The 27,809-nt window shown below is 43.5% G+C and overlaps 1 protein-coding gene across 1 annotated transcript in view; it reads right to left on the bottom strand.

Annotated features, from left to right (window-relative positions):
- ephb2b (eph receptor B2b) overlaps positions 1 to 27,809 on the bottom strand; it is a 114,591-nt gene that overhangs the window by 23,738 nt on the left and 63,044 nt on the right. The window contains exons 4-5 of the mRNA XM_070849149.1: positions 9,231 to 9,386; positions 6,396 to 6,731 (exon numbers count right to left, since the gene is read on the bottom strand). Of these exons, the coding sequence (XP_070705250.1) occupies positions 6,396 to 6,731; positions 9,231 to 9,386 (492 nt within the window). The remainder of the gene's footprint in view (positions 1 to 6,395; positions 6,732 to 9,230; positions 9,387 to 27,809) is intronic.

Here is a 27,809-nt window from a genome sequence, read left to right as displayed (position 1 = left end):
CATATAAAAGTTAATAAATTCAAAAACACAGTGCTGATTGGGCCGTGACCCCTTTTTGCTTCATCACCTTTATTTATCATCTTTTTGTAAATTATCACCGCCGCCGTTCTCTTGTATATAACAGTAAATAAATGACTGCGTTAAAGCATGGTCAATTATTCAGGCATTTCAGTATACAGCTCATGCACTCCACAATAATTAATTGTACATTCACATTATGTTCCCTTTTACGGCCCAGTGGGCCAAAAGATCGCGGCCTTTTAACCTAGATTCATATGCAGGCGATGTGCATACTCTGTTCCTCCCTTCCCTGCACAGGCTTAGAACTGCAGATCACATCCTGAAGGAGGAGATCTATAAAATGTTCCCAGACTGAAACACATAGCTGCTGAATGATTCATGACCAAGATCTATTAGTTAACTAATTTTGACAATCCATGTGCTAATTCTCTTCTTGGGGGTCATAATTAATCTCATATTGCATGCATAGGTTATTTAAAGTCATCTGATGAACCTCACTGTCAGCCCTGCACGCCGCTTACTGCAAACTTTATCGCTGCGCTAATCCGCACCCTCTCTGCTAGCGCTGGTGCTCGTGCGGGTCCGAATCTGTCTTTTGTAAACAAGTTGCTCTGTATCAACAGTAGCATGAACGCGTTGTATGTGTGGCTGGCTGGCTGATTACCAGAGCAGCCTTGTCTCAAGGCTGTGTCAGTACTGAGCTCCAGGTGCACGCTGAGGCCTCCTGTCTGTCCGCCTGGCTGACCCACACTGGCACACACCATATGTGCCCTTCTTAACACCTTCTGTCACTGTCACACCGCACGCCATGTATACTGGTGGTCCCTGTCTGACTTTCTGTCTCTCAGCCTGTTCATCTTTCAGCCCGCACCTCTCACTCTCGTGAATTTAGGGCTGAATTTTGCTGATGATAAAGCAGCCCGAGTTGTTATTGTTGCTTTAGTGCCTGTACATTTCCTCACTCTTGGTAAAATGTGTATCTTTACATAATTATCTTAAACATGGTGATGACTTCATGTGATGAGAGAACTGACTTATTTGTTCAAAGTGGATTTGCATAAGGATGTACACCTTCATGTTAAAAATAGTCTCCAGCAGTTGTTAATAAAACACATAATGGCTGCTGTTGAGCAAGAACCAGCTCTATTCTAGCTCTAAACATAGAAAGTCTCACAGATTGAAATGACTCGGCATGTGATAAAGGCAGATCAGCCAGAAAGCCATGTCACTGCCATGAATGTGCCATTGGACCACATAGATTGGCAATAACCGGTGACACTGTCGTAAAGTCAACATTGTAGTAGACACACTTGGCTGGCCGGTGTATTGACACAGTCTGGCAGTCCCACCTGGCCCTTCACCAGTGCTTTTCACACTACGGCCCAATGGAGCAGCAAAGTCCCTGGTAGCCTGGTTACAGTGGACCTGAGCAATTTGGACAATAATTAAGTCATAAATCTTCCCTAGACCACATGAAAAGGCTGCAGCGATTTCACCCACCCCACCCCCCAGCCGTTGAGTAATGTGGCTCACTTCCACAATCAAGCCAGTTCACCTGATAAGAAACCAATTCAGTCCATCTGCCTCTTGATAACATTAGCAGCAGACGCGCCGGCTCACCTTGACTTAATGAAATGCCCAAACAAATATGTCCTCTGGAATCCAATATTCCCAGCCACTATAGAAAGCAACGTGGCGTACACACATGGTAAATTGGGATCTAATTCATCAGCTGTGAAATGCTGAATTCTCTCGCAGATAGTTTGCATTCAGGTAGGAGATAATCTCTCCTCTACGCACTGGAATTGATGATACAGCAGCTCCTCCGTAAGCTAGCAAATAACTGGCAGTCACATTATTTGTTTGCTATTATCCGTTTGTGTCTTAATAATTCAAAGGAACAGTTTCATCTGTATCCAGTAAGTGTGCATCAGTTATTCTGCAATCCATAAAATAGACTTAAACAGGCTCTGCTGCCTTCATACACACATGCACGACACAGTTACGTCTACAATTTTCACCCGAGCTGTCTTCAATCAGAACCATGCCATCTAATTATTGGCCACAACTGAAACACAAGCTTGGACTTGCTCACCTGGTGGAGGCCGACTGCACCAGCTGTGCAAAGCTTAGTTCTAACTCAAGTGTGTGGAAGTGGCGTTGTGCCAAACAAACTATCTTCTTGTGTACAGATTGAGATAGAGATTGTCACTATTTACACCCCGTAACTGCCACATTTAACTGTTACACAGCAAACTGAACCAAATGACAAAACTGATGTTAGTTTGATAATACATCGGCCGTTGTGGAGGGCAATCTTGACAATTTTTAATTACTTTTCACAAAAATAACTGTGTATCTCAAATTATATTAAACATTATGCCAGTAACGTCTGCATTACCTGCTGCAGCCCAATCCTGAAATCAAACACTTGCTAGCATGTGTGTTCAACATGTGGATGCATAAAAATACCTACAGTGTGTGCTGCTTTGTGTTTGTAGCCTGTCTATCCAGCCATGTGTCCAGACTGAGTGAGGACAAAATGGCAGACTGCCTGGCAGGATGTAGTAATGTGAAGTCCATTAGGACAAAATCACACACTGCCTCTCAGCTGTCAGAAACGTTTGATTAAACCTCATAGTGGGAAATGTGGTTTCGGCTACAATTTTCACTTCATACAATAATGAATTAAGCGCAACAAAGGTAAGAAGCTGGGGAGAATGAAGCAAAGTAGGGACTGGTCTGAAATGGCAAAGTGCTTTCAAAGGGCAAATGTGTACTCTGGCCATTTCAATCCTGGTGCACCAAAGGCAACAGTCTTACTAACCAGCGGGTCACCTTGCCAGTAGTTTCTCAGCTGTTCAGAAGTAATGTAGTGATGTCGTGTCATATAAAGGGCAGCAGATGTTGGTTAAGACTGGAAAATTGCAGAAAGGATATAGAAGACAGCTAGGGGCGGCTGTGGCTCAGAGGTACAGCGGGTCGTCCCTCAATCGGAAGGTCGGCATTTCGATCCCTGGCTCCTCTAAGTCGAAGTGTCCACCGAACCAACTTGCAACTTGTGTGGTGTGTGAACAAAATGGGTGAATGTCACGCAAAAGCGCTTTGAGTAGGTGAAATGACTAGAAAGGTGTGAGACAAATACGGACCATTTAGACCATTTACCATTTCAATAATAAGCAGTAGTCCACACAAAAAAGGGAGATCATTAAAAAAAAAAAACAAGCAGCTCCATAGCAAGCTGCCACCAAGTGCCCCATTTGTACAAACAGGTGTCTGGAACCTTTTAGGTCAGCCAGACTAAGGCAAAACTTTTAATGAATACACAATAACTAACGAATCTATAATCAAAGTAATGGAATTTAAGATTTCCATTATTGCTGACAGTGGCCACTCACTGCCTCATTGGGCTTAATGATGCAAACCTGTTTTCACTCCTTCCGAGTTCCCTTATTTCTACAAACTGACTTATGAATTAACAGATTATCTAAAACCCTGAACTAAAATAATGATTTAGCACAAAACAAAAGAAAAGATTTAAAATTTTTCATAAGCGTAACATTAAAAATCCAGACGTACAGTCTGTTAAAGTCCAAACACTTGGCCTCAAAACAAATGAATCCTGCAGAGTGAGACTATTTCATTAATTGCTATTATTATTAAAGCTATTGTTGTAAATACTGCACAGGATGATGCCTAAATGATTGCTGGTATGTAAAGCACCTCAAAACATGTTCTTGCAAATGTTTTCTTTCTGAATTTAACAACTGCATTAAGATAGATGTTTGCAACGCACGGCACATTTTAAATGTGACCCCTCCCATCATGCTGTTGCCATACGTGTGAGACTGGCCTTGTGTCACCACCCTCTCACCTGTCAGAACCAGTTAAATCATTGTAACACCCAGACTCACTACGGTTTTCAGCCTCAGTCCCTGACAGAAAGCATCAGATTTGCAGCTCTGCCTCGCTCCTTCCGCTCGTTTAATGTCATGCAAGGAGTAGCGTTTTATAGACAGAGCACAGCCAAAATAGATGGCTTACTTGTGACTCATTATTACAAAAAAGGCTTGGAGGCACTTAAAGGCTTCTGCATATACAACACAATACAAGTTTTGGGGAATTAGTCATATGCTTATAAGACCGGCTCAAATGCCATTCGGCACGGCATCTCCTTTTGTGTGGCATTACACTGTGTAATCAAGCGCCGCACTTTCTAGGGCAATCATGTCCTTTATCACAGAGGAACTGTCGCCAACCACCTACAGAGTGGGAGGATAAGCCCTGTGGGTAATAGAGTGTGGTGGGTGCTTGATTGGGTATGGTGAGTGAGAAGTTTTGCTCACATCTCGCACCACACTCCTCCCCTGCCCGCACCCCTCACACCAACAAGTCATATCTGAGGACAGGAGCCATCCACACAAGAGATGAGACGCACTTTCACGCCACTTACTTTCAATTCACTCATGTATCTGTTGCTTTCACGGAAAGCTAGAGCCTCTGGCCGAATGCAAGCTGACTAAGGCACTGTTTAACACACACGTACACAACATTTTCATGAACTTTTTTTTTTTCTTCTTCTTCTTATGCTTTCATTCTTAGTGTAAGAAAGAGGCACACAACTGCCTGAGGTAATTAGGGGTGACATGATGTTTATGTAACCTCCAAGCCTCACAAACCAGATGCAATTATAGGCTCCTGGTCCTGGTGACCCCAGCTCTGTAGCATAGCACCACAGAGCTGCAATCCCATGTCCCAGGGGCGAGCCTGGTTTTGCAGGGTGATGGGGGAAGGTGGGAGAGTGGAGTGGGGGCAAGCAAGAGTTGAGTTCTTTTCACAGCTCTCTCCAACGGGAGCTCTCGCTGCCTAATCCAAAGTGACGGGCACTTCAGTGGAGAGGGCGCAGAGCCCCCCAATTTCCGCCAGGACCCCACGGCAGGGGAAGCAGAGAAGCCAAGGGTTGGGGTGGCAGACTTATTGTGGCCTAGTGAGAAAGAGTGGGGCAGGGGCCTCATTACAACGCTTAACTGCACTCACAGGCCCTCATTAACCCACCACACCAGTGACTCAAATCAAAACAGACAATAAAAAGAGGTCGCCGTTTGAATAAAGGCCTCCATTTTAGTGTGACTTGAAGTTTCAGCATTGTAACTGGGTACTTTATGGAGCTTTTACGCAAACAGATTTCTGTAAACATTGAAGTTTGCAACAATGGGTCAATTTACATGTGGAAATCTCCTCCTAAATGTGTTCATCCAACTTGTATACCCTTCCTATTTCACTTCGCCCATGTAGGCATCCGGACATCTGGGAATTCCACAGGAACGTAATGAGAGAGTTAGAGTCTAGTTAAACAAAACCCAATATGTCCGCCGCAATAAAAGCACAGTAACACAGTGCTTTAGGTAGCTCAGTCATAGACGACTGCCTTCAGTGCAGGGGGATGGATGATGAGAGATGACAGGCACTTACGCATGTTGCTAATGGGATGCAAAGCCAGTGCAAAGATAAAGCCCAGCCTGTATCCCCCCGCTCATCAGTGCTTGGGGGAGAAAAGCTTGGCACGCCAAATGATGCGTTTCATAAAGACAATTAAAGAGCAAATCAATGCTGCTGCCTCTGTGAAATAATTAGAGATGAGGCCGACTTCAACCGCAACCACATAGTGGAAAGCATGCAAAGCTCAAATAGTTGCAGAAGAGAGATTGGAGGAGATTTTTTTGTCGAGGATCCTACAGATTAAAACATTGCCCCAGTCAACAAGGAAACCTGTTTTTCATTAGGCCTCAGAACACGCTGAAAAACTGGCTTCTTTGAAGCAGTGTTTTAGTTTACAAGGTAGCTCATACGTGATGTGTACATAGCTACATACTACCCTTACTATATACTACGCATATACATGATTTTTTGAAATATTTTTTTGTAATGTAACTCTACAATCAAGTGGGTGGATGAAAATAGAGCTGTAATCACTGAGCAGTAGATAAAGTGGAGAGGCAGCAGCTAGCCCGCTCTCAGCTCCACAGTCTGAAAAACATGATGATGAGGTCACAGTGTAAAGACCAGCAGGCCATCACATTCTGACTGTCACATCATCAACGGCACTCTCCTTCCCATTTTACAGCCCTTAATCTGCATACATCAGCATGCAGGAGAGGAGAGAAACTTACTTAGTGGAAGTCTATGCACTGTGCATTATGTGCTTGTACAGGAATGAGTGTGATGAAGAGGTACTGTACAGGGCATAAGTGACAAAAGAGCAGCACAGAAATAGACGGAGAGAAGAGAAGAGAAGAGAAGAGAAGAGAAGAGAAGAGAAGAGAAAACCACATGGGGAATATTAAGTGTAGAAAAAGACAGATGGGCCCACTTACCAGCCTGGTTAGTGGTAATGTTGACTGAGGCGTACTGAGGGGAGTAGGGGCTCTGATCTGACACCCCGTTGACAGCCTGCACCTCGAACGTGTACTGCGTGTGGGCCAACAGGTCGCTAATGTAGACCCGGGATTCTGTCAGGCCCAGCTGACGTGGCAAAAACTGGACGTTGTCCCCACAGCGGGTGCAGCCTCCCCGCCCTCCACCGCAGCTCTTGCAGATGATGTTGTAGACCACGTCCTCTCGGCCCCCCGAATCCCGGGGAGGCATCCACTCCAGCATCACGGAAGTTTCATTCACGCTGGAGATAACAGTCTGTGGAGCTGACGGGACAGCTGGAAGACACGAGAGGGATTCTGTAATTAACACTTGTGAATGCATAGTTCAGCATTAAAATACATCACACTGAATTAAATGTTGTGTATCCCTGTGAAACTAAAAAAACATCATGCATGACACACAGGGATCATTATATTAGGTATTCATTATGAAAACTGAAAATAAGTTGGTAAAATATAAAGTAGAAGGATTGGTCGAAACAACAACACATGGACATGAACCCGCAGTAAATGGAAGAACTATATTCTCTCTCTCTCTAGCTTTGCTTTTTTTGGTCTCCACCAACTACTAGGGAACTACATCACCGTTATTAGCTCCCAAACACTCCACTATGTTTACCAGCTAGTGTGCCTGTCTGCCGCTTGGTGCTGGGCAGATACCATACAGTGGGTCTATCGTTGCTTTTTCACTGAAAACAGCTGCCTGCTGCTGCTGCTGCTGGAAACAAGACTGATGAGAGCAGTGAAAGTGAATCAAAATAGTAAAATCTGTGGGCCATAAAACCAAAACAATGAGCAGAGAAAGGCTGAAACATTTCACAGAGCTGAGGGCAAAGGCAGAATTTGGTGATAATTTGCTGTGGGTTCGTCGCTCCAAGCGACAACTTTCACACAGTCCCACTTATGTGATCCATTGCTTATGTTTAAAATTTTGATTATAGCTGCTTTAAGATGTCCTTGTAACGAAAACAGTTGACAATCTAACAATCAGTTGAAAATTGGATTATGTAAATGTATTTGCATTAGCACTCTGTAGTTCGTTTTGGAGTTTCTGCTAAAAAGATAGAAGATATGTAACAAATAGAAAGTTTTACAGTGTATATAGGACAGAAAAATGATAACAATGGCTGTCAGTCATATAGGCCATGACTTCAAGGATGCTGTACTTTTGCATAAACTACATTCCATAGCATTGTTCTAAGTTTATGATGGAGGCTGTGTTGTGTACTTGCTGGTGTAGAGGGCATAATTACCAGCTCTACTTAAATAACCCCTACATGGGAGAAGAAAAAAAGTCCACTAACTCTCTAAGATACTATAGCCTCTTTGAGGTCTGGGCAGACTGTGTTCCAAGTTGGCGGTGTCTCTTCCCTCGGGATGCCCATTTACACTCTCTCATTTTCCATGTTGGTGTCCACTTTGTCAAGTGTTTTCTTAACATCTATTCTTGACAGTTTTCTCATGGAGCATCGTATAGAGTTACTGCAGCGGGGAGAAACCTACTGTTTTCTCCTGTTGAGACATTCTTAGCAGCTCGGCATTACGGGGTGGAAACTTTCCACATGGTGCTACATGTTGAGTGACAGGCCAAACAAACAAACAATGAGAACTGTTTATCTTTTACAGCCATGTGCACCTAATTATGGAAGACGTATCCTCTAGGACTAATGAGATAAACAATTCCACTCCGCCCACAACATCCTAAATCTGAATCGATCACTTCTTATTTAACCTCCTTTTAATTGGCAGCAATTAACAGATCTCCGGCTCTGGAAGGAAGCCCATTGGAGTGCCCTTCTTGGTGTCTCTCATACATGGAAACATAACTCCTCCTTGGCATCTCCTTCCTGGAGAGGAGGGCTAATATCCCCCCCATTAGCTGGCGGGCAGCTCTGATGGGCCCATTCCCTTGCTTTAATCAGGCCGGGCCCTGCTGCGCTTAATACGGGTGACGTGACGCTGCTGCTTTCTCATTCACAACAGCTGCTCGACTCCCAGAGCCAGGCTTATGCAAATCTCCTTTGTTGGAGACCATCAAATCTTTTCCCTCCTCTCTCCCTTTCAACAGGCAGAGAGGGAGCGTGAGGAAAAAACACTACCAAAACGTTGAAAGGGCTTTTTTTTTTCTCACTCACCCGTTTTGTTTTAGCGAGACCACACTCTATGCACCGATTCTCACATGCACACAACCTCCCTCCGTCTCCCTCAAATTCCCTCTCCTTCAGTCCCATCTTTCCCTCACGCTTTACCCCTCCCTGACTCACTTTTGCTTTGGTCTATCCTTCTGTCTCTCTCTCTCTCTCTCAACCTCGATGTCAGCCTCAAATTCAAATTCAAATTCAAACAGCTTCATTGGCATGACAAGAGAGAGTCTCGCCTGGGCTCATTCTCCGTGCCTGCCCCTTCACAAAGCTGCGCGCCCTGGCCCAGTAACCTCTGGTCTGGCTTGGAGTACGGGCTGTGTGATGTTGAGGAGGGGCAGCCGAGCCTTGTGTGTTGGGTCAGATCTGTGGACAGCCACACTATGGGCATGTCAGCGTCGTGTTCGTGTGAGGGACAGCTCTGACAGGGTTTCTCTGTTAGGAGTTACACAGACTACCACTGTCCTTTGATCCCAGGGCTCTTCTGCTTGCGGGTGTGAAACGCGTATGTGTCAGAGAGCTCATATTTGAAATGAAAAGACGTTGCGAGTGCGTATTAATGTATGTGTGCTATGAGTGTTTGTGCGGAGTGCATGTTAAAGTTCAAAGACAACAACTTCGGGACTATACATACTTGTGCACGGCATCTGGAGAGGGTCCGAGTCGGTGCGATAGTATCCGTTACGGCAAACGCAGTTGATGGCGCCTTCACTGGTGGTACGGCTGTTGATGGGACACTGCATACAGGGTTCATCTCCTTGTGTCGGCTTGAAAAAGCCAGACGGACAGGCTGAAAGACAACGGAGGATACGAATAAGAATTTTGAATAGAAAGTGACAACCACTACGTTTTCAAAAAGCACAGATAAATAATGCAAATTCATTTCTTCGTATCAAAAACTTTCATTTCATTCAGACATTAACAGGACGATTAGAAACAAAGGCAATGTACAGGTACTGGAGTGTCAACTATTTTTAGACTCAAAGATATTGAATTCATTAAAAAGAAAATAGTAATAAGACAGAGAGATGTTCTGGTTAACTTTCTGTCACTTAACTGATGCATCTGTAATTTATGTCTAATCATGTTCATCACTAAACATATGTTAAAAGATGTTAATAGTCAGAAGGTTAAATGTAGTAGCCTGTATATACAGATTCAGTATTTACCGGAAAAAAGAGAAACAAATGTAAAGTTTGAGAGTCTTTCCACTATTTCATATTTCTGCTGTATTTCGAGGCTTTACTTTGAGGCACATTTAAGCTGTCTGGTCACATCTTGCATTACAACAGTCGCCATCAAGTGACCAACACTCAAAACAACCCAAAACACACAGATCACGAGTCCAACTTATAAATATACATTAGCGCAACCAACATATAAATACACCCCAGCGAAGCCTCGCATGTGAGTCAATTCTGTGCCGATATGGCAACATGTTGTAAGTTTGCTGTGAATAATTCACCGTGCTCTAGTTGCCTGAGAATTCTCTGAAGTGCCCTGCTTTCTGTTAAGAGCCCTTTTAAAGGCCTCTCAGCGGAAACCTGGGAGGAAAGTTGCATTCATGATAGAGATGAAGGTGAGCTCACACACCGCAGTTACCATTGAATTCTGTATTTGTGTTTCTGCATGCATTTGGGTGAGTCACGGGCTGTATGTGGGGTGAATCTGTTTGTGCGTTGCCACAAGCATGCACCATCGCAGTGATAAAGAAACTGACTTAGCTGTCTGTGAAATCCCCTTATCCTCTCCTGAGTCACTTTCCAACTAAACCTTCTCTGCTAAAAAAAATAACCTTTTTCCAGTATTTGCACCTGCACCATGTCAGGAGCTATTTTCTATCTTAGGAAAAAAACAAGCCACTGTTTTGCTTCAGGTAATCCAGCTCCCACCTGCCCCACCGATAAAGGAGAAAATACAGAGGTGTTGAGACAGAGATGTTCGAGTACAGTAACATGAAAAATTCACATATGGGACACAGTGCATATCTGAAGTTAAACCCCCCCCAGGTCTGTCAGTGCTGTTGTTTTTCTTTAGGAACAGTGGAAAAGGTGCAAGAATTTACTGAGTCTGGTGAAAGCAAGCAAAATAAAGCAGTTTTTCCACTGATGTATGGCTCTTTTCATAATGTTTTTTTTTTAATTTATGAGTTAAGCATGGCAGGTTCATAGAAATATTTTCAATGCACTATCAAAGCCGCTCTAATTTCTTATGCTCGGTAAAACAATTTGTCTCACTCAATATAGGAACAGTTATCCCCATTTTCTATATTATTCTAAAAACATAAAGTGAGAAAAATACAGTCACTATTTCATTATGAGGCTATACCAGCAATTACAGCTCAACTGCAGCATCTGGAATATGGAAACATCTGCAGCTGCAATTCCCATTTAAAGTTCAAATCACAGAGCAGTATTAGTCCGGGTCCAATCCCAATGTTTATATTAGACAGACACATCGCTGTACTCACAGACCCTTCAGGCAAGGGATTAATGCTCTTTTTTCCCCCCTAGTAACTCAAAGTACATTAGTCAGCGCCATCGCCTTCTGGCCATTATTCAAAAATCGCGACCAACGGAGACACTTTTTTAAAACAAAAAGCAACAGACAGGTGTTTAAGATGTGCTGTAAAGGTGTTGTAAAATGTACTTTCAATAAGCTTTTAATACCTGTGACTACAACTGTGGACAGAGATGGTGCTAACGATGTCAGTGCTCTGTTCATCTTATCGATATGCTGCAGTACTGTAAATTTTATTACTCTAGCTGTGTCACCTGTTCAAAGAAAGAGAAACTGGTTCAATACTATTGACCAAACCATCTCGCTTGAGAGCGGGTAAAGAGAGCTTGACTAACACTTGGTTTAAAAGATGCCGTTTTAATTAAATACACATTATGTCGAGCATCTTTGACTTCAGCTGCCTTTGTTATAATATAGCAAATATCAGTGGCAGACTTATTCCAAAATAAAACTGATGTTATCTTAAAGATCTCCTCAGCAAGTATTGGCTTTGACATGTTTTTCTTCTTCCATGATTGATGGGGAAAAGGTTCTGGGTACAGAGCGAAACATGAGGCCTGGACATTCACACTGCCAGCCAACAGGGTCTCTGAATGAGGCCCGGGCAACAGCAATGTGGGGAATTGGGATCGAACCTCTGCGGCACAGTGAGGTCTCTGGGAGTGCGGCGCTCCGAGGAGCAACACCAAAGGAAAAAACAGCATAAAGAGGTAGTGCAGGGGGGGGGGAGGAGAGAGAAGTGCAAAGATGGGAACAAAGAGACGAGAGGGGAGAGGTGGGGAATGGCTGTGTTTGGGAGTTTCTCAGCCAAGGAATTCAGTATATTACTGTGCCCACGGTGAATGTATGTGCTGCAACAGAATGCAGACTGTGCAAAACAATCACAACAATGACTTTAAAATCTGCATGGGGAGGAAACTGAAAGAATACAATTGATTAGCACTTATAAAGCCCCATGATGCCTTGCTGCCACGGTGGTTGTATTTAAAACTTCTGAGGATAGTTGTTGGATGGCACACAAGTTTTTTTTTTCCCCATCAAGCAGCAAACATCCAAAGACATAATTTTGTCTACTGTAAATCTGTTCGATGATATAGAATAAAAAAAAAGCCTGTCTGTTTGATTCAAATGGTCACAGGATCACTGTCAGACTACCTTACCTATATCTTTAAATTCTGTTTTTATCCCGTAAATAGCAGAAATGGTAAAATCCCACTAATGCCCATTATCATATCGTTGCTCGTTGTTCATCTACTGTTAGTTCATATATTTGTGTCCATGTCAAGTTTGAAAAAGCTGAATAAAATGCAGCTATAAAAGCCCATGAATGTCTTTTAACAAACAGAAAAAGTTGTTCATCTTCACTTTAAACCAAAACGGACATATGTTCGTGTAATCTCCGCCGTCTTCTTAGCATCTTTCCTTAAATACTTAGCTCAGTGCTTTGTTACCAGATAAGTTGGGCTCACAGTATCAAGAAAATTCAGATAGGGCCAAGTACAGAATCCATTACACAAAAGTAAACAGAGCTGATCTTCCAGTATTTACCAGTAAAGTTCTTTTGGAATCGCTGCATTACCCTCTGTGACGAAAGCTCTCTCATCCTATTATCTCAGCAAGTTAAAACAACCCATGAAAAAGTATTTGTTCAAACCATCCTATCCAGTTCAAGAGGCCTCAGAATTATGTGTCTTGGCATGCCTCTCTGCCCTGCCACGGTCATTATTTTGGGGGAAATATTTAGGGAATTTCCACTTTATACCCAGATGACAGATTTTAAGAGTTGCAAATTTGTGTAGTGTCAGATGTAGAGAGGCATAGACGTGGAGAGCAGTGATTAAAAAACAGATCAGAGTTTTAATTCCCTACCTCCCTGCCTGCCCAGATTGCTGCTGTTGAGCTGTTTGATCACCATACTGGCACTGTTGCTCTACATGTGAGAGCTAAAGGCTGTTTTTTTTAGGATGTTTCCTCTAAACTTCAGATGTCCTCCTGGCAAGATGGGATAATGACTGCAAGAATATTCATTGACAACAGCTCCTCTGTTGTCCTTGCTTCCTATACTTAAAAAAAAAGCACCTCACACTGCTATTAATATCATTAATATCATCAAGCCAGCATGCCACATTTCGCTATCGGATCTCTGGGGATTGTGCATGTGTATTCTGGAACTGGGACAAATAATGAAAATGTGGCAATAAGTCAAGAACAAAGGCCGCACAGAAAAGCTTTAAGAGAATTTATAAACACTTCAGATTCAATTTAGCGGTAGCCGTGTCAAAAGGTCCAGATCACCTCAAATTGCTTCCAGAGACGCTTAAGGAATATTCACTCTTAAATCTTATGTTTTAAAAACAAATGAAAACTTATGTCGCTAGGGGCGAGTTAGTTTTCTTTCCTGTGTTGTTTGATTGTTTAAAAAGCAACTATTACATTACTTTAGTCTAACGCTGAGGCTCAATCTGAATAATACTTCCCCGACTCATATTCCAAACCTCCAGCTGCTTGCGTCCGTCTATGTTTATGACTTTTAATAACATATACTGACATAAAGGCTTTAATTGGGGGTTTTTACTGAATAAAAATAGTGCTGCAAGAGCTGCGAGAAGTAAGTCACTGTGCCAGGGTGCTAGTCAGTTTTTACAGCAGGTAATTTGCTGGTTGTTTCAAAGGTTTCCTGAATATTACAGCCGGAGAGATTTATGGCACATTGAAGACGAGTCCTGCAGCTAAAAAACCATCTGAATCGTACAAGGCATGTGCGTCTGTGTGCGACTATTTACGTGTGTGAGGCAGAGGAGGGAACACACAAAGAGCGTGAAGAAACACACAAGCAGATAAAAAAAAAAAAGATGGAGAAAGGCAGGGAGCGTTGTTTTCAGCCGCGATGCAGACATGACCAGCTAAACTGGAAGCACTCCCTGTGAGTCTGGCTCCTCTAACCAAATCAGCAGTCACAAGTACACACACACACACACACACACACACATAGCACATAGAGCGTGGCCAAACAAAGACTGGGCATTTGACATTTCTATCATGGATGCCTGGGCAGAGCTCACAACCAGATAGTCAGCAGGCTGATGCCAGGTAATCCAGCCTAACGCCACACCTATTGAGGAAAAGCAAAAAAAAAAAAAAAAAAACAACAGCCCCGACATCCATCCAATCTCTTTCACCCACCATCTCTCCTCTCCACCACCCGACAGAGAGACTCTTTGTCCAGCAGTCTGGGGCATCAGAGCAACAACAGCACACCCCTCCAGCCCACTCTTCCATGTTCCCCCTTTTCAGGAATCGAATCCACCCTCCCCCAAAACTGCTTTATTTAATGAACACACCATTAAAGTAGAGACAAGAGAGACAAAGACAGGCAAGGTGTGCGCGTGTGTGTGTGTGTGTGAGAGTGAGTGTGTGCGTGTGAGAGAGAGAGTGTGTGTGTGTGTGTGTGTGTGTGTGTGTGTGTGTGTGTGTGCGTGTGAGAGAGAGAGTGTGTGTGTGTGTGGTATTCAGGGTGTGAAAGAGAAAAGGCTGGAGGGGTGAAAAAAAAAAAAAAAAAAAAAAAAAATCAGAGGTGCTAGGTTTTGTGAGCACAGCAGGAAAAAGTGCTGAAAGCGATGAAAATGGCCAGCGTCAGAGGGATTGTGTGTGTGTGCGTGGACGCTGGGTATTTCCCAGTATTCCATTGTGACCAAAGAGGCCGCTACAGTTTGCAATGTAAAAGTTTGGGGCCCTATTTGCTTTGGTGATGCCTGTAAAATCTATTTATACGAATCACTGCAGGGACAGATCAGAGGCTATCGTAAAGAAATAAGTTTCTTTTACAAGACAGACCGCTGTTCCTCCGAGGAGAAATTAGATTAAGACAACCTGTTAGCTTTTGCAGTAGCTTTGTCATTACCTCTTACATCCTGCAATCACAACTACAGACCATCGGCCTTTGAACTGGTCACGTCTAAGTAGAGCGTAACCTTGTGAAACGACAGTCATGGCCACAGATTAACCAGAGGAGAGCAGCCATGAGTTGTGTGTGTGTGTGTGTGTGTTCCTGGGAGTGAGGACAAGCTAGCCTGTCCCCCCCGTGCCTCAGCACTTCCATGGGGAACACTAGCTAGCACTGTTTGCAACACAGGATCTCCGCAATTCAATTAGGGACGCAGTCCTCCTTGCCGTCTAATTCAATCAGGCTTGTGTGAAAGCTATTAGACAACTGGCATTCGCTTCACCCCACACACACACTGGCACACAAATGAGATATTCATTTCTCCCTCTAGGTTTCCATGTCTGGTGCAATTAACAGGTCTGGGACTCTGCGTGGCTCCTCACACTGTAAGCCGACAGTGCCAGTGAGTTAGGGTGACCACCGATGACCTACAAGGTGTAAATCAGGCTACTCTCAAACTCAAGGAGAGCGCTGGGTCATTTAAATGGGTTATTTTCAAAGAAAATCCTGTCTGATGTTCAACATCTATAACTGAGACAAGTTCAACTTTGAGCAACTGGAGCAGCAACCAAATCACTAAAAATAACTGGAAAAAAAGATTGGGCTTACCCAATGAAAGAAAAGAACATTACAACCAGTTCATTTAAGTTATAGGTGCCACTTTAAACTCTCTTAACTTTAGCAGTAAATCCAACCCTTCAAGCCTCAGAAAAATGCCTCAATCAACTCTGAGCAACTGAGAAACTCACTCAGCAGACAACTTTTTCACTTTGAACACATATTTACATATCCAGACATTGTTTATACAGGCAGTCATGCAAATTTGTGCGTCATTGTGTGAATGTGTGTTGGCGCACATCATTTGACTTGTGTGTCATGGGGTATGGGAGGACAGGGGGGTGATTGGGTAGTGGCTTTTTATTCTATCCCTCAGCATTTTGCTCTAAGCTGCATCTCCTCTGCAGTTGTCACTGAGCTCACATGCTCAATCCCCCCCACTAGCAGGCTCCTCAGAGAGAGATTAGGAGCCAAAGTGAGCAGCAGATTAGCTGGAAATGTGGGACACCTGGGAAATGAGCTCTGAGGGCGCTGGCTCTTCTGGAGAGCTCAGACTCGAAGCGCAAACGCTCCCAGGAAACCCAAAAACACACAGGACATTGCACCACACACACACACACACATCATACAGATGCACACACACACACACACACACACACCCTGGGCTCATTTAATTCGATCTTCTTCCGATACATATACATCAACACATAAATAAGCAGAGACCGTAAAGAAGAAAGCTGCTAATAAACCCCATCTGGCCAGTGCCCAGAGGACGATTTCAGCGGGGGCTTAACCTCATACATGTGGCGCATATACAAGGCTCACCATCACAAGGCTTGGTATTTACAAGGACAAAGAGAAGTGTGGAGCGCTGTTCAGAATGTCAGTGGCAGCTAAAAATACTCTGTAAGGGAAATATTAGTCATGTAACAACTGGTGTAAATTAATTTCCCACTAACTGACCTTATTTCTCATTATCTCCTTAACTTTGGCCATAAATAACACCAGCAAGCACCATGGCATAGATACACTGTGAAATCTGTGCGGACACATATTTGCCACTTGCGTTGCACGCACACACCCAAACATGTATGCAACTAGGGCTGCAACAAACAGCTCTTTCCATTATCAATTCATCTGAAAATTGCGTTTCAATCTGTCTATTAATCTTTAGTCTATAAAATCATAGAGAAAAATGCCTATTACAAAGCTCAAACTTGTCGTTTTAACATTTGATATAATTTACCACTATCTAAAATGGAAAACCAGCAAAACTTTACACTTGCGAGGCTGGAAGTGGTGAACATTTTGCAGTTTTGCTTGATGAAGAAATCAATGAATGTGCTTCAGATTTACTGATCGCTTCATCATTTCAGTTGTATATCAACACTGTGGTCTGTTACGGTACATGACCACGTACACGCAGTGCACCACACCACTTCTCTTCACCTACACTCAGGCTGTCTGGAGATAGTGCGTCATTCCCATGTGGCAAACGTTAGTTTCTTAATTCAAACAACGCTGGCAGAGTGGCCCTCTGTTCAAGACCACAACGCTCTCATGATGATCATCAGGTCATAAATACCAAAGGAAAAAAAAATCAGTGAAAACTATCTTAACCACAGTATTTCCATACTGTCTGATAACTACCATCTGTCAATAGAGGAGGAAACAGAGATGAAAGGGGAGTACCACTGGAGCCATGCATGCAGCACAGTAATAACGTCTGGAATTTTCACTGCGCTCCCCCCCCCTTCTCTTCCCACTTTTTCTCAGCACAAGGGAAAAAAGAGGCACAAATGTGGAATGGTGAAATTACAGGCATCTGAGCCAACACATATACGCACAGTGCAGGAATATGGGTGAGGGTGGGTGGTTGTGGGGAATAAAGCGGAAAGGGTCATTTCATGCAGGCAGATCACTTGACAGCTTGCTCTCCAGAGGATGGAGGGGTCCAATCAGGTTGCTGGTGGACCCCTTCGGTACACTGGCCTGCAGATGGCTGGGGTGTGGCAGGAGGCAGGTCCGTTTGTCGGCATTAATCTCCATTTAAGATGGCCTGTCAACCTTCAGGATCCATTGTGTTCCACATTGTATTCCATTATTTGTAATGACAGATCATTAACAGTGGTGAGAAAAATGTCACCTAATGCAGATAATGGTATATAATATAAAATTATGGCACGGTCCTCTGTAAATTGGCCACCAAATGAGCCTCTGCGCTCAGAAGGGGTAATTAATTCAGTCAAATTCTGTGGCCGCTTGCATTAGGGCGGGAATTAGCAGATGTATCTGTGGTGTTAAGTGGTTACAAAATGGCCTAATTCAAATTAATTCAGCTCAATAATTTTGTAAAACCATTGTGAATTAATTAATTTGCGACCCTAATTTAGGATGGCTTGGTTAAACCATAGCACATTGCATCGTTGTGGTTTAAAGTCTTACCTCTGTTTGCACAAAAACAGCCTTAGCTTCTGTTTAACCTCTCACCACCCACCACCGGTGGTGTCCTCTACCTTTCATGCTGTTGCATAAAGTCATTCTCCACTAAAAAAAAAAAAAAAAGGCAGTCTGGCCTTACTTAGCATTGCATGCAACATGAAACCAGGGACACTGAACTTTCACTGTCATGAGACACCAAGTGTCAGTTATTGTGCTTGTTGGTCTACGGTGCTCCTCATGGTGGGAAGGGGTTTGAAAAACACACCTGTCTTTTCATGTACAGCAGTGCCTGAATAGGCGGACACTGTTTCGAATTTAAAACAGGTAAGAAATGAGGAGAGCGATCAGGTGTCAGAGTGTTAAGCTGTCATTGTTGAGGCAAACAAAAGAATGTGGGCAGCCTCCGCCCACCCTCACCCTCATGGGAACAGATCACCTGCTGCTCCACAGGATGCACTGAATAGCACAGCATCCCTGGAAACACCCACCCACCTATGACAAGATTGTACAGAGGTTGCAGTGAGTTCTTCCCTTGAAGAACCGTCTTATTTCCCCCCTGTGGACAGTCACTCATACATTCCATACCACTCAGACTCTATACCACAGCTCCCCAAGCCTGTGATTCATAAATTTGTTTTTAAGTTGCTTCTGCGGAGGACTGTCTTTACAGTATGCGCTATTTTAGACGCACAGATCGATGTGTCTGAACTCTTTATGAGTTTTGACAGGGGTTGTCAGTGCCTCAGCCTCCCAAACCCCCAAATGTGCCCTTTTCTCAAGGACAGCTAGTTGCTAGGGCAACAGGAGCCATTGCCATGTAAGGCAGCTTCCCCACTCCGTTCCGCAGGCTGCACCCGGACCTTACAGCCCTGATCACAGTCTCAGACTGCTGATGACAGTGGGACAAGGTGGAGGAGGCAGGGTGAGTGGAGGTGGCGGATAAGGGGTGAAAAAGGGTAGAGAAGCGGGACGAATGGAGGATAAATAACGTCAGTGCCCTGCTGGAGACATACAGTGGGTTGGTCTAGAATTCACATAATTGTCTTGGCAGAGATAAAGAACCAATACGGGATGAATTACGCTGCCCAGTCCGTGAAATAAACACCCCGTTAAAGTTGCCTCACTGTTTTGGAGCTTGCCGGAATTCATAAAATATCATCAGCTACGTGCTGATTTCAATCTTCCCTATCTGGTTGAACGACACAACAGCCCCAGTAGCTGGCATCCTGGCCACAGGTGAGAGGCAAGCAGGGAGAGGGGTGTTGCTAGTGGCAGTGGGAGGGGGGGGTTGGGTCCTTTGTGCCTGGAGGCAGATGTAGGAAATAGCTGACAGAGGCAATCACTAGTCTGTATGTGTGTGTCTTTCTATGTGTCTGTGTTTGTAAAGGACAACACAGAGAGCAAAAGAGAGCAAGACAGAGTGAGAGAGAAAGAGAGGAGAGAAGGGGAAGGAGGGGGGAGTTTACCAGAATCCAAACAAAGGCAGCAAGCGGCAGCTCCGAGCTCAGTGACAGAGGCTCCCTAAGGTGCAGTCTAGCTGATGGACAGGTGGCATAAAGGGGCTGCGTGTTGTCCAGTCAGTAGGGACAAGGGGGGTGTCACAGGAAAGGGGGCGAGGGGGGCTTTGCAAGGAGCAGCTGGTGCTGAATCCTGTCACTGTCCCTGTGTAACCTTCCAATGCACACATACAAACACGCGCACACACACACACACACACACACACACACACTCTTCAAACAAAGCACAAGAAAATAAACAGTACCCTGAAATGGACTGCGAGTATCGCGTTCACAGGCTGGATTTCATATCTCCAGTCATCTCTCCCTGGAGTGTGTTTATTAAAGATTAGATCAATTCTTCTGACCACAAGCATTTAATGAGGCAGCAGTAAGTCTGAGCGAATCCTATTATCCATCTAATCTACGAGAGAACAAAAAAAACAACAGCTGTAACATGCCTATTTTCCACACATGCATGTATCCAAGAAACACGTACATGCTTGGAAGCATGTACACACACACACACACACACTTAAGAATCACATTACTGAAGTATGAAATGAGGAGGGAAAGGCAACCCATCTCTCCGTTTTGTGGTGTCATGTTCTATCAACATCCATTAAGCGAGAGGACACATTTTAATATTTTCTCACGAGAGCAAACTCAACCGTTGCGTGAAAAAAAAAACATTTACATAGCAATCTCATTAGTTGCATCGCGACTTTTGCGACGACTTGCCGAATGAAGCTAGGTGAAAGTGTGCCGCTCAGGCAGTTGTGTCACGTGACCCGAATCAAGCTCGCTTGTCAAATGGATAATAAACTCATTCAAGCCGTGGCATGCCGCGGAACAGTTAAGCCCCGGCAGGAGTATTCCACCTGAAACTAGGTTTCAGAGATGCAACCTGAAGGAGTGAAATTACAAATTTGCACACACACGAATGCACACACCCAAAACCTGTTCCTTGAACCATTACACCTGCGCCTGAAAAGGCTGGCATTGTTGGGAGGAGATTCATTTGAAGGCTTTAATGGCTGCTTTTTAGAAGTGGAATACATTAAATAGACCAATCACGGGTGCAGAGTGAGGTGGTGGCCCCACAAAATTTATACTGAGTGAATAGATCGACTAATTAGCCTTTAAATATGTCATTGCTTCTTCTAAAACAAGGGATCCCTGAGCTATTCATCTGCCTGCTCTGCGTCTTCTCCTCCTCTATGACTACATCCTTAACCCTGATAAAGGAGGGGCTTGGCTGGCTGGTCTCCCTTCCATTTGTCCTAATCAATGGAGGCTGTTCAGCCCAGACCCAGGGGGTCAGTGAAATTAAGTACCCAGCTCACACAGAGAGGGATCGGGCCAATGCTGGGGCACGGGGGGAGATATGCAACCCCTCTGTTACCTTAGCAACTCTGCGGTTGCTGAGTTTTCCCCAATATATTCCTTCAGTTCAACTCTTTTGCCCTTGTTAGGATGGTTTGCGCCAAAATGGTAGCTCTCTAAGAATATTGCTTTGTGTGCAGTATAGTCATTTCTCACCACGGACGGTCTTTGCAAACTAATTCCAAGTATTGATTTAGACATACACAGCACTGGCGTGAGTAATACAGCATTCCCTATTGCAGAGGATACTTCACCATTATGAAGTTTCAAATGCTTTATAGAATTGTTTAGTTTTTTTTTTTTTAGTTTCTAGCATGTGTAGAATACTAAAACAAGAGGGGCAGCAGGGGGAGTATTTTTGACCATGTTGTGTTAATGCCTTTCCAAAGATGTGCAAAATAGTTCATATTTCCAAAGGATTAAGTGTAGAGGTGATTTAGAGAAGAAGTGGCATTTGGAGGGTAACCAAAAACGCTTCCTCATCTCCTCACTCAGAGCCTGCCCATGGCAAAATGTCATGTGTGAGGGAGCTCCAGGTGAAAATCCCATCCAATCATTATATCTTTCTGTCATGTAACACATACTCCATCTATTACATTTTGGATCTGCTGGATATTCATTTAGCATTTATTCATGTATCTTGTGCGGCTTCTTGTTTGCATTGGATCTGCTATCATCAGTTTCTGTGAGGTCTACATTCAGCTTAGGAACGTTCCCTCATGCTCTACCAGGTGTTGGCGATATGGACCTCAACAACTGGGATTTGAGGCAGGGAGGAGGGAACGGTTTCTTTTTCTGTATATTTTGGATTTGCTTTTTCCTGTCAAGCCTACAAAAAGATTAACCTCAGCCTTAATGCGACGTTATAACGTTATTCTACAGTTAAAGCCGAAAGAAATAACTTTGTTTAGTAAACTGACTTGACAGGTTTAAGTGTGTGTTTTGTCACACCCCTGCTAATAGCTTAGTGGTTTTAAATGTAGTAGACTTTAAGCTGTTGTTTAATTCACTGGCTTGTTCTGAGGCTTGCTCTTGCTTGGCTCCCATCCTAATGGATGGGGTTTTAGATTCACACTCATTACATGGAGATGGAGAGTCTCCGGTGAGGCCTATGTGTCAATCATTCTCAGTTAGACAGAATTAGTCATATGACTGAAATTCACGAGTCATGTCACACACACACACATATATATCACCTTAATGCAACCCACCTAGCCTGAAGGCATAGCTCTCCCCTTGGCACAGCTCGGCACATTCCACTTCTGCATATCTGACATATCCATACAGGCCGGCACATATCATCTTTGACGTTAATACTGAGGTGCTGAAAAGGTCATTGTAAAAATATAATGGTTGAGTAGATGCCTCTACCTTCTGGGGATAGCTACTGTATTTACTCATAAGCTGGCAGTCACATGAGTCATCAAGACTCCATCTGTTTGGGCCCTTTATATAAACTAACAACTTCCAACAGAAGAGGGCAGATAGATAGATATACAGTCGCCTATATGGTAAACACACAAATCAGGGCCCAAATCCAGTATTGTGGCCATGGTGTTAGTGATGCTAGTGAAGGTACTGCAAAAGTTGAGGCAGTTTGGAATGACTGAGGGCCTGCGAAACGGAGACTGGCAGATTAGTCTTGGGTTCCTGGAGGCAGCAGGATTATCCCAGGGAGGCTAGTGGGGGTCATGTCAGTTGCACTCAGACTAAAATCCCCATCCATAGCAGACGTGGATGAAATGCCATGTGCAAAAAAAATCGTTACACGTGTTTTAACCTGACTGTAATACCAGATAGGTGTGGATTTTAAGAAGGGACTCGAGTACATTTGTGTAGCATTTAACATTTGTGTAGTCTTGAAAGGTTCAGGTGTCTAAAACCCTGATCATCTCCCGTTCCAAACAGATTAAAACAAATAGGGGAAAATTATGTGCATAAACTGTTTCAGTAGGTCTGGCAAGAGGGGCACAGACACGGTTAGTCTTGCTTCGTTGCATGGAAGTGTGATGAGGAAACGGGGAGGGCATCTGTCCAAGACCTTTGATTTGTGGACCTTTGCCAAGGCCCTTAACCAGAGGCATGAGCAATTGATTAAAGAATAAGGAAAGTCCTACTTGCTGTCCTGCATGGTGATTTTTATGGGTTCTTTTCCTCAGACTGCATCAACAAAGTGTATCGGACTTAATGTTCGATCTAACTGGCATGATAAGAATCTGAATATCCTTACCTCACATTTACTATCAATACGGTGTCTGCATGCTTGATTAGCATCAACACTCCTTGTTCACTGTCAAAGTATATATATATATATATTTTTTTTTTTAGGGTCTTCCCTTTGGCTGCCATGCTTTTTTGGATACAAGACCTATACTGAATACGTTCTGCCGAGCACCAGCAGGGGCCTCCTTACAGGTCAAATACCTTCTTATCAGCACACTAACAGGTTCTGGCTTGACAAGCTCAATTAGCCAGCGCTTAGTGCAATGTATGAGGAGACCACGCTCTCAGCACGAGGCCCATATCAACAGAACCAGGGAGATGACAGACAAGCGGAGCCCACAAAGGCCTGATTGTGGCAGTGCCTGGAAGGTCGGTGAATGGGTAAAGAGGGAGGAAGGACTTGTGTTCTCAGGGGTTTTGTGATGTGGCTGATAAGAATCTCCCAGCTGAATGACAATGCCACCGTAGAAAGTCTTCTGGATAAATTACCTCCATTGAGGTCAAAATCCTTAAATGAGCATGGGAGAGAGTGCCGATAAATGAGTTTTAAATGAAAGATTGTTCTTTTGAAATTGAGGAAATACTGCATCTAATACATAGTTTCCTTTTGCATATTTGCATTAACTGACAATACCAGACAGATTGCTGCACGCCTTTGACGTAGCAGCTGTATTATTTCAAAGGGCAAAACAATAAATAGCGAGGTGTTTAGAAGTGTCACTCGACTGTTTTGATAAAAACAGTGGCAGCATTACTGGATCTCAGCTCCCTTGAATAGCACAACAGTGATCCTATTGATGCCCACCTCTCTTGCAACACTATACTGACAGATAACGAAGCACATTAGAGCCATGATTTCAATCATAGCCAGTCATTCTGTAATGGGAAGCCTGCCTGCTGGCATGGTGTGTAGACACAGATGGAATTTAAGCCATCTTTTGCCAAGCTTTCATTGGCCCTATTCCCCATTGCCACACTTTAATAGCAGTGAGGTACAACACTGTGAATGATCCGTACTTAATCACGCTGCTTGCAGGCCCAGCTGATTCTCGTAATCTCACACTTTTGCACTGTGTTGAGATAAAATGTCTCCTGACGGCCTTGAGAGCAAACACAAAATTTAACGCTGTGATAAAAATGCCATTAAATCAGTGCTTTAATATGCACTCGTACAGGCTTCCTGCATAGAAGATACATGTGTACACGTGTTGACAGGAGGCCATCATGAGCATATGATGGTTTATTGGCACATGCGACAAACCCAAGATATGTTGTGTCTGCCTCTGCTCAGAACCTGTGGCTGTCTCGTCTTCCTCCCGCAGCCTCGAGACAAAGAGCACACACAAAAAAAAACTACTTAACTACAAGCAATCTGTTGAAATAGGTCATTATGGTGCAGGCATGCTGCGAATGCACCGCGTCCCCAAATCAATACGTGAATTGCTATATTTAGTAAGAAGGTCGCAAGGAGGAGTTATCAAGGCTGAACAAGGAAGGAGAGACATCAACGAATCAGCTCTGTGCTTGAGTGGGGCCTGCTTATTTTAGATGCAGATGGCTCCAAAATGTCTCCTCTAGTGAGGGCTTCTCTCTGCTGAGAGTCGAGATCTCCCTCATGGTGGCTGAAAATGTCACATTCTGCTCAGTGTCAATGTCACAACATTACCCTTCAAGGTGCTACATTGAGACAATGTTATCTCAAATATCCTCCATTCAATTGTTATTCTAAGTGATTCGATGATAATGGTTAAAGGATTGACACAGTGGAGAAGAGAGGTTTTTGTGTCTCATCTTTAGATAAACCTCAATATCAGAGCAGTCTGCACAAATAAATTACCCGAGAGTTGACGAGAGTAATGTTATTCTGGATTCGCTTTTCTATTTAAGTTCTCTGATGTATTTTCCCCAGTAATGAGCAACTAGTCCATTTCCTGTCGCACGTTTGCCTCAACTCTTGAAATTCATATCCCACCGTTTTCTAAAATCTATCAAAAACAGAGTCATACACTACTTCTGCACTGACAAACAAAATCAATAATTTTAAGTGACACGTGCCACTGACAACCCTAAACTGGGCCAGTTCATATCATACTGTAAGGGGAGATGAATCTAATCCTCTGCCAAGTGCATAACATCATGTAGTGTGGTTAAGAGAGACATAGTATATGTCTGCACGGTGCCATGATCTCTTCCTCTAAGTCTCTCCCTCTGTCTCGCCAGTTCTCTGTCTCATGTTAACTATATCTGTCTCCCTGTGAGCGGACGAGGTTTGTCTTTTTGTTTCAGCCAAAATACCCAGCATCGTCATGTACCGTGGAAAAAAAGCTAAGACAAGGGGAGAGGAGAATCAAAACAACCTCATTAATAACCGTGACTAATGTATTCCAGACAGTTCTTTAAGCCTGTTGCTTCACGGAGAGGAGATGCCCGTACACGGAGGGAAGGCAGCGGTGGCCCTGGTGTGTGTCGAGACTGAGACTGTGTGTGCCATACAGAGTCGGTTGGCGGGGTGGAATGAAAACACCCCACACATGAAAACGCGCTGATCTCTTCCCCACCGAAACCGCCAAAATAACTCTGTAGAGACCACACAGCCTTGAGATGGCCACAATAAACCAGAACACTGGTCCCAGCACGAAGCGGGCATTTCCCCAGACATCAAAATGCCGCGAGGCCAATCCTGGATTTGTAGTAAACACTGGCGGGTGGTTAATGTCCGGTCCGGAGGAGTTGGGTACGTGATTCTTATGGTGAGGCTGTTGGTCTCAAGGTTTCACCTTCTTTGTGCACTCTGTCTCTCTATGAGTCATATACATTTCATCTACATTGTTTTGCAGTGCAGGGAGTCCATGTTTTCAGAAAATAGGAAATCAAATCCTGACCTAAAGTAGCTCATATTTTGTTGTTTTTTTTACGTCAATACTTAAAACCAATTACATAGAGGTGAATTATAGTTTGAAATGCTGGACTTGAATAAAGAATCATAAAAAGTTCTGAGTTCGATAACTGCAGCAATTTACCAGCAATGGAAATCTGATCAATGTTTCAGGTAAAGTAGGTGCATCAGCAAAGTCTCCTCCTGGAAATCATTCTACTTTTGCTAGTGACCATTCTGAATTCACAGAGACAGTCTCATTTTACAAAGCACACAGTAAATTTAACGGTGTCTAGAATTACCAGACACTTGTGGGGTCTAAAATTACACAGAATTGAAAGAATATACCTCAGTTTCATAAAAAGAAATGACGCAGTAATTACTGTCTAATTTTCGAGCATGACAGGGACATAAAAACATTATGATATCCCAGCACTGTACTTCAACCCGTGCTGTGATGTGCACAGGAAGCGATTGTTATTTTTCGACACAAAGCAAAACAGAGCGGGCTTCTTATTAGCTCGTTGTTTACAGTCTCACCTCCTCCTTCTCCATATAAATTCATTACAGACAAAGAATCCCTAAAGGCTTTACAATATAAACTGTGGGAAAAAAGCACTAATCACAAGGCAAAGACATAGAGGTGGAAGAGAGGAGCAGGGGGAGGTGGACATTTTCTCACCCTGAACCCACTAGTACATACGATAATGCACTGGTAGGAATATTCTAACTGACTAGATAAGGATTAGCTTGGCGGATTGTGCTACGCCTTTCATCTTCCAAAGCGTGGGTATGAAAAAAAAAAAAAACTGTACCCTTTACATGAACCCAGTTCTTTACAAGAGTAATAAGAATTTGAAAAAGCGTGTCGAACCGTACCTTTCAGCCGAAAGCTTGGGAATTCCACAGGAGAGTGGAACAGCTCATTATATTGAGTAATTTATTTGCTTAGCAGCTGCCCAAGGGAAAGTAAAAAGTTTTAACATTCAGAAAATTCTGTAAGTAGTCCATTTACAAAGCCGAGCTGTCCCCCGCAGCAACGGAACACCATCCCCCTCAACCAGGCTTCAACAATTAAACCAGGCCACGGGAGCCAAGATTGTTTTCCTGCCCAGCATCAAGTACGCTCATCCTGCACAATTACAGTCTTAATTGAGTATTGTGATAAACAAGCAAAAGTTGACAGTGAGCTCATTAAATATTGCTAACCAGAGTTTGAGTTCTAATCTGAGCTTTGCGGGGGTCTTAAATATAACTAACATTCGGGGCTCACACGACAGCCCGCTACTTGCAACGGCTGTATCCTTCGTGGTAAGTGCAGCCATACTGAATATGAATGCACTGTTCTGAAAACATGCTTCTTGTTAATGTCAATAATATGCATTACATTGAAAAATGCATTATTTGCAATTATAATAATGGCTGTTGGTATAAGCAATCCCCACAAATGTATGATTTTACGACTTTTATGGGAGTTCGGACCCCTTCTTATAGGAGCTCAGCTTCTTTGGGCTCGCATGCAACTTGAATTGTGCTGCAAAGTGGGAAACAAGACAAAAAAAACTTTTTGTCAACCAAAGACTTGTTTTTTGTCTTTATTTTGTAATAGCAGTGATAACTATCTTTAGCATTATTTTTTTTAGATCTACTACCATTTTCATCAGCTAATTAGCAAAAGTTTGCATGCTAACAGACTGAACTAAACTAGTGAACATGGACACCAGTCTCTTTAAATAGACTATAATATCGTTTAGGACTTCTTTTGAGCTG

The sequence above is a fragment of the Pempheris klunzingeri genome, chromosome 2 (genome assembly GCF_042242105.1).
Source record: "Pempheris klunzingeri isolate RE-2024b chromosome 2, fPemKlu1.hap1, whole genome shotgun sequence".
NCBI lineage: Eukaryota > Metazoa > Chordata > Actinopteri > Acropomatiformes > Pempheridae > Pempheris > Pempheris klunzingeri.
The sequence above is the reverse complement of the archived record's forward strand: the minus strand, read 5'-3'. Positions and strand labels throughout refer to the sequence as shown.